The sequence below is a fragment of the Centroberyx gerrardi genome, chromosome 21 (genome assembly GCF_048128805.1).
Source record: "Centroberyx gerrardi isolate f3 chromosome 21, fCenGer3.hap1.cur.20231027, whole genome shotgun sequence".
Lineage (NCBI taxonomy): Eukaryota > Metazoa > Chordata > Actinopteri > Beryciformes > Berycidae > Centroberyx > Centroberyx gerrardi.
The window spans coordinates 7,568,682-7,576,812 of NC_136017.1; the positions used below are offsets into that span (position 1 = coordinate 7,568,682).

The following is an 8,131-nucleotide window of genomic DNA, read 5'->3' on the forward strand; positions in this document are numbered from 1 at the left end:
AATACTTGTCAATTAATAATAGAATATTTGAAGGGTTTGATTTCCAAACATAATACATCTGAGAAAAATGTTGCTACCTGAAATTTATCAGTCAACATTTCCAAAACACAAATAATTATGACCTCCAAAACATCATTATTTTGTAAGCAAATGTCTTAAGATGAATTATAACTTCAGTAGTATCCCATAATGTGTTTTACTTTCATGCCAGCAGTCATTTTATCAGTCAGTGTCTTCTTCCAAATAATCTCATTTGACCAAATAAAGCTTCTACATACCTGTTATGTGTATTTTCCATTAGAGGAGGTTTGAATTCCATCTGTGAAATTCACTTCTGACTCCTGTGAAAGACTCATTTCTGTCCTTGTCCCACCAGGGCCCTAAAGGCGAACCCGTCATCGGCCCTCCAGGCCCCCAGGGACCGCCTGGGTCCCCGGGACGGGGCTACGATGGGCGGCCGGGAAACCCTGGACCACCGGGGCCGCCTGGACCTCCAGGATCCTCCCTGCCCGGGGCGTACAGAGGCACACAGAGTGAGTTACAGTCACACACACACAAATATTCAAGATGAAGTTTGTGTTCAGTCTGATTTGAGCTCAGTTAACATGTGACCCTTTGATTTGCCAGCTATCAGTATTCCTGGACCCCCGGGACCACCTGGAGCACCTGGGATACCTGGACAGTCGTCAGGGGTGAGTTCAACTCGTTTACACTGTCCAAGTTCTCATCAGTGTATCACTTTAGCTGGATTTGTTATATACTGTATGTGTGTGTGTGTGTGTGTGTGTGTGTGTGTGTGTGTGTGTGTGCGTGTGTGCGTTCTTTTGAGTGTCCATCCACCAATCATCTAAACTGTTTAAGATAGAATTATGAAACACAAAGCCTCACAGTCATTGCAGCTGTAGGACAAAAATGACCTGAAGGGGGCACAGTAATAACATTGTAAAGTATTGATTAAGACGGTATAAAGTTGAGATAGTTTAAATAGATTTAAAGGCCATAACTCCACTCTGTGACTCTTAGTGTTGTGACACTTGGCACAGCTGACCTTGTTTTACAAATGTGTGCCAAAGTCTCAACATGCTTTATTGGACTGACGTACATAAATGAAACCGGTCCAATCAGATAAACAATATGGCTGCAATTAAGTAATGAATCTCAGAAAGTAGATGCCTGATCACATCATTTCCCATGAGTCCCAGAACAGTTTATCCATTCCTGAAACTTTGGGAACAATATCTGCAAGGCATTTTAAAATCGACCATCAAAGGGTGTTTCCACAGATGCTAAAAATGTTCAACCAGTATTTCATCACATTTGTAGTCGTCACAATTTCAAGTTTGATTTTGTTTGCTGGGCATTGCCGATCACATACTAGCTTACATTTCACAGACTGTTTGGACTGGATTGGATAAGTCTAAAACATGGATTTCTATTTTGAACATACTAAATTGCATGTGTAACTTACATGGCCTTTAGTGTTTCTAGTGTAGTTTTGTGGGTAAACAGAATGATGCAAAGTGCCTGTACGTGTGTGTGTGTGTGTGTGTGTGTGTGTGTGTAGGTGACAGTGTTGAGGTCCTATGACACCATGACAGCCACAGCTAGAAGACAAGCCGAGGGGACTCTGGTCTACATTATAGAACAGACAGATCTCTACCTACGAGTCCGAGATGGAGTCCGCCAAGTCCAGGTGAAATATCCCCCTTTTGCTATGAACACAAATCAGCAGGAGTGACACAAAATACAGGAATACTTGATATTTTCATGCATTTGATATTCAGTTTGCTTATATATTTTCTCCTTTCATTTTTCAGCTCGGGAACTACATTGCTTTGCCCAGTGCAGATGTGAGTCTTTGTGATGAGATGAGAGATGAATTTAGGGGGAATTTTACTGCAACAAATACCCAAATTGGAGTTTCTATCTTTGTCTTTTCATCATTTCATTTTTCATCAATCATACCCACAATTTTCAGGGTAATGAGGTTGCAGCTGTGGAGCCCCCACCGGTCGTCCACTATTCCCCGGATCACGAGTCCAACACAGACGACCGGTCTCAAAGACCACCAGAGGGCCAGACTCCTGTCCATCCGGATTCTGGGCATCCGTTACAGCCTGACACGCATCATCCAACACATCCGGACCATAGATACCCATCCCAACCAGACCCACATTACCCATCGCAACCAGATCCACATCACCCATCGCAACCAGATCCTCGTTATCCATCGCAACCAGATCCACATCACCCATCGCAACCAGATCCTCGTTATCCATCGCAACCAGATCCACATCACCCATCGCAACCAGATCCTCGTTATCCATCGCAACCAGATCCACATCACCCATCGCAACCAGATCCTCGTTATCCATCGCAACCAGATCCTCGCTACCCATCGCAACCAGACCCTCGATACCCGTCACAGCCAGACCCACGATACCCGGCGCCTACCGATCCGAGGTATCCGAGCTATTCCGACCGGTTAAACCAGCCGGACGGTAGGCAACCGGTCCATCCGGCCCAGGAGCGCCCAGTCTACCCAGACCATCGCTACCCAGTCACCCCTCAGCGAAGGCCGAGTCCCCCCGAGCCCCAGACTCCAGTCCACCATCACACCTCAGGTCCAGGGGTAAGAGGAGCAACTTAGAAACACACTCATACATCTGAAGCAATATGAGTACTGGGCAAGATTGTTATATAAAAATACACTCAATAAATATCATCATTCTTGTGTTTTATGGTTCTGGAATGGTGGTTATTTCGTATTTTTGCATATATACAGTTCCATCATTACTTATGGGAATTGTTGAACCTGCATTTTTAAACCTTTTCCCTATCATTTTGCAGTCAATGTAAGGGCAATCTCCCTAAAGTAAAAGTACCGTGATAAGGTGCAATCGTGAATTAATAGTTGATGGTTATCATTTACTGGTGGCCTGTTGGTTTAAGCCGCTCTGTTCCCCCACAGCTCCACCTGATCGCCCTGAACAGCCCGAAGACAGGCGCGATGCAGGGCATCCGGGGAGCAGACTACCTGTGCTTCACCCAGGCCCGGGCCATCGGGATGACGGGAACGTTCCGGGCCTTCCTGTCCTCCAAGCTCCAAGACCTCCACAGCATCGTCCGCAAGACCGACCGCGACCGTCTGCCGATAGTCAACCTGAAGGTACAAGGGCTTATCAGCTGTTTAATCTGATCAATAGTCTCCAAAGCATCAATACACATATTTGATGTTTTTCTGAATACATATTTGACTCTATTTGACTGTGATGTATACTTTAAGATATATTTTCAGTATAATTAGGTATTCATTATTCAGCAGGATATCTCAAAAAGGACCAAGGAATAATTGATTCGATTTTGGTGGAGATCGAGATCTGGGATTTCCAGACTCATTTTTTTAGTCATAACTATGAAATTAACAGAGATGGAGACTTGATTTCAAATCTTAATGCTATGTTAACTTAGCAAATGGCCTTGTGTGTACCAGATATTTTTCCCTGATTGTGTTGTCTTGCCACTCTCTAACTCAGGACGAGGTTCTGTTTGACAGCTGGGACTCCATCTTCAGTGAGGGCAGAATGAAGGACAATGTGCCCATCTACTCCTTCGACGGCAAGGACATCCTCAGGGACGATGCATGGTGAGCCACAGATCATGTGCCCTAAATGACCGTAACAAAACAACACCATCATGAACAGAGACTGTCACAGTCTGTACAACCTCAGTATGAAAGTTTCTGAAATAAAGTGATGGTAATTGTCACAAATCATATTCAATTCATCATTTCACAAAGTACAAAGAGATCACCAAGCCATATTATGTGTTCATGTGCTATCGGATATATTGGAAAAATGGAAAAACAAAATGGTTTATTTAGTTGCACAGTGATAACACAGAATTGAAGTGACTAAACCGAGAAAAAAATGGGGAAAAAATCACTATTGTGCTGGTAATGATGAGCACTTAACACCAAAACTCGAGGGATCTTCTTCTTTTTAATTCTACCCTCTCCGTCTCATCCCAGGCCAGAGAAGCTGATGTGGCACGGCTCGACCAGCGGGGGGCAGCGGCAGGTGGACAGCTACTGTGAGACGTGGCGTGTGGGCGAGCGGGCGCTGACCGGCATGGCCTCGTCCCTGCAGAGCGGCAGCCTGCTGCAGCAGAGCTCCAACAGCTGCTCCAGCAGCTACGCCGTGCTGTGCGTCGAGAATAGCTACATCGGCCAGTCCAAGAGATAGACCTCACCCGCACACACACACACACACACACACACACACAACATATACTGCCGCATCAGCTGGACAAAAGGATAGCCCCAATCCTCACAGTCACAGTCAGTCATACTAATGTCCTCATAGTTGCACGTACACACACACACACACACACACACACAAATACACATTCATCTATGCGCAGTATGTGGTGCTTTGTAAATAAAAGTTTTTTTAATTAATGATTAGTTTATGTTTGATAGTCCCTCCTATATGGTGCTATACATTAAGATTATCCCAGAGGTTGAACCTAAGCAGTCTTCCATGCTCATGTGACACAACTGCATCGTTCTGGACTTGCTTGATAGACGGCTTGCAGGTGACGTAACACACCCTCTGGCGGCCATATTGGAGGTCCACAGCTCTTGGGCAACAGTGGCTGTGAAGCTGATTGTGTTTCTAAACATATGACTTAATTTTTGTGCTGTTTTTTTACTGGGAACTGATATCTTCGCCACTGAAAATTTTTATCATTTTTGTGTTCAGACAGTGTCAGCTCCTTGGGTAGCTAACCATGTTATTAGTAGCTATAATGTTAGCATTAACGTTGGTTGCTTTGCTAAATTAGCCTGCTGGCTAGTTAGCTAGCTAAATAAGTCAAAACTATTTAGATTAACTGCCCAGTAGCAAACACACATTGTATCAATGCAGATTCAGTGTTAATGCATCAACACAACATTGAATCAACATTGAAATACTGATTCAACATCAGTTTTGCACCCTGAAATAATGTTGATACAGACACTCCAGCCTTCACAATATGGACACATGGAGTATTATTAGAGATATAACGTGTTTTCTAGAATCTTTAAAATGAAATTGGCATTTTACATATGGAGTGATACATTTTAATTCAAAATATAATAAAGAATACATCAGTTTTACCATCAGTGGTTGACAAGGTTTCCATGTTCTCTTCCTGTAAGCATCACATCTCAGCAACTCGACAGAAAATCCAGACTTTTTTCTTGTGAATATCGTTCAAATGCACTCAACTCATAAATCTGATATTTAGTTACGAGATGTGATGAACTTAACTGTGGGCTGGACTCATCGCCAGCTCATTGGTCCAGAAGGAGGAGATAACATGAGTGAGATGAACAGGTGGATATGATGCACTAGGATGCAGGTCAAAGCCTCCAGTCTTCTTATTAACAATTATCAGCTGATTAATGTAAGGTACAAGCAGTGTGGTTGTTGCTTAAAATGCAATGATGCACCCTATCATCAGTAGTTTGAACACTAAGAAAGCTCTGAGAGAGATCCTTGTCTATAGCTCAGTGAGACTGATATGTCCTTGTTATGTTGGAGGTTCCTGGTTCAAATCCCAGACCTCCTTATTGTTGTCAGTAGTGTGAACACTTGTAGAGATAAGATAATGAACAAAAGCACATCCTACCTTGAAAATAGCTCAGCAGAATAAGTAGCTGGGTTGTCACTCATTCCCTAAAGTCAGTCTGAGTCTTGGTTCAATCCCTGATGGGGACTGTTCTTGTTGAAGCCAGTCTGCAATGTCTTTAACCTGACTGGTAAAGACTGGTTTATAGAGCAGAGACACTCCTATAGGCCGCTCCAAGGAAATAAGTGACAACAGACAGGCTGCTGTCAGGAATGTAATACATACTGGCTCCTAAAGTCAGTTACATACACATTTACAATATGTAGACACAGATACTATATGTAAAGCAATCAACAACATGTAGACATAAAATGCTTATAGAGTCAGCTTTGGGAATTTGGATTTTAGCCCTACAGGCAGGCAGCGGGCTACATATAACTTCAATATACTATGTAATGGCAAGACACTTCCAACATTTTTAAAAACAACTTGACATGTTGGTGAAACCTTCATAACCGCCTCCTTACAGCTCTCTGGGACACGGCCCCCCCCTCACCCACCATAGCAGGAATGGTCGCTCCAGTTACTGACAGTGGAGAGGGATTCGAACCAGGGTCCGCACGTTCTCATGTTCTCAGACGAGACGATTAAGCAGTCTGTGATTCCGTCACACCACCAGGCCGCCTTCACAATCACCGCTCTTCTCTCAAAATTCATTAACTGTTTCAGGCTTGAACCCACAACCTAAAAACCTTCATGTAGTTGCTCAACTCTACAAGCCACTGGGTCATTCAGGTTGAGCAGAGTCTTTTCTCAGAGCTTGTCAATCTTTACTTGGGCTGTTGGCTTTCAGAAGTGACTGGCAAACTAAGAGTGGAAAGTGAGCCTGACCCCTGAACCCATAAACTCAAAACTTTCGCACAGCTATGCAGCTCTTTGAGCCACTGGGTCACACTGCTTCAGTCTTTGCTTACGATGTTGGCTTTCAAAATTTACATGCAACCCAAGAGTGGAAAGTGGGCCTAAGCCTTGAACCCAGAACATCAAAATGCAAAGATAGCAGAGTAGCACTTTGAGCCTTTGGGAACTTTCACATTTCAAACAGAAAAAAGAAATGTAAAGGTACCATGTGGCTACCATAAATCAAAGTTGATTCGATGTTTCCTTTTCAGTGTTTTCAATTGTATCTCTTCTTCTAGCCTGGTTGTTATATATTTAGTCATTATTTGCACACAGCCAGTTCTCCAGTGGACCTCCATGATGGCACCAGACGTGGTTGCTAGGAGATTAGTGACGTACCTGCAAAGCCTCTATTCATTTTCGTCACAAAAACTAGGCCTTGTGCACATTACCAGGCCATTGTGGGCTAGATCAACTTCATTTATGCCAGCGGGGAGTACACCACTGTGTTCAGCTGCAGAAACACATCTTGATAAACAGCTGAACCCCCACTAAGAACTGTGAAACAAGAAATACAGAGAAAGTAGTAACCCTTTGCCTACATATTTCCCCGTCCTCCTGCCGTGAGCGATGACTGCAGCTGACCAAACAACTTTACATGCAGACCAAGTCTAGAACTACACAGTACGTCTGTCCAATACTTTAATAATGTGTTGAACAAGGATTTCCAATCTATCCGATCCACCTTATTTCATAACAGTGTGTGCCAGAGAATGGTGTGTTTAGTTGATATCAACACACACTTCAACTATAGAGGCCAAGATAAACTTTAAACTGTTGTATATGAAATGTATGGTTGTTTATTTTTTTTTTTTACACTGTTATCTTTAACCCGTGGCACTTGAATAACATCCTTTTCACTCTGCTATTGTCACACAAGGGAAGATATTTTCAAATCATATTTCTAGCAGTAACAAAGGGATATTTATTTTTGATTAACCATTTGAATGTTATATCAAACCTTACTGTGTGTAGTGATTGTTTTCACGAAGAATACTAAAATAATAAAATTGCCATATAGTATCAAAATATCATATATAGTAAATATGTAAAACCCTACACAAGGATTTGTCATGCATATCGAAATCCTGAAAAAGGTTCGGGACCAATTTCCAAGGGATAGATGTAAACATAATATGCAAACAAATAACATTTGTGTACAGATGTCAAATAAGGAATCAGCCATAAATGTGTTTTTGTCCATGCACTGTTTGGAAGCATCGTTTTATTATTTGTTTTGCTTTTTATTACAGGACTTTTTGTATCCAGAACAGTAAATGCACTGCGCTGTAGTGAGGCTTCTGGTGTTATTGAGGAAATGGACGCTGATGTCAAACTCGAGTGTCATTCTTCATTTTCTGTTGAAAGTGGACAGCAGAATGGCATTCCTATGTACTAGCAGAGCCATGCCGAATGCAGTAAGATTTGTATTAACTCTTACAGATTATAATCTATTGTTCTGATTATGTGAGCAATGTTCTGCTGCATCTCATTGAATAAACCTGTGTGGAAATCTGAAGATATATTGAAAATGGGATTATTTACAGTGAAGCAA

The 8,131-nt window shown here is 42.5% G+C and overlaps 1 protein-coding gene across 4 annotated transcripts in view; it reads left to right on the plus strand.

Moving 5' to 3' along the window:
- The window catches only part of col18a1b (collagen type XVIII alpha 1 chain b), a 51,891-nt gene extending 43,796 nt beyond the window's left edge, over positions 1-8,095 (plus strand). For all 4 annotated transcript variants that reach the window (XM_078291052.1, XM_078291048.1, XM_078291049.1 and 1 more), the window contains 8 exons: positions 377-533; positions 628-692; positions 1,565-1,693; positions 1,818-1,850; positions 1,979-2,632; positions 2,972-3,169; positions 3,537-3,646; positions 4,031-8,095. In XM_078291052.1, coding sequence (XP_078147178.1) covers positions 377-533; positions 628-692; positions 1,565-1,693; positions 1,818-1,850; positions 1,979-2,632; positions 2,972-3,169; positions 3,537-3,646; positions 4,031-4,244 — 1,560 coding nt within the window. In that variant the 3' untranslated portion in view covers positions 4,245-8,095. The remainder of the gene's footprint in view (positions 1-376; positions 534-627; positions 693-1,564; positions 1,694-1,817; positions 1,851-1,978; positions 2,633-2,971; positions 3,170-3,536; positions 3,647-4,030) is intronic.
- Positions 8,096-8,131: the final 36 nt, after the last annotated feature.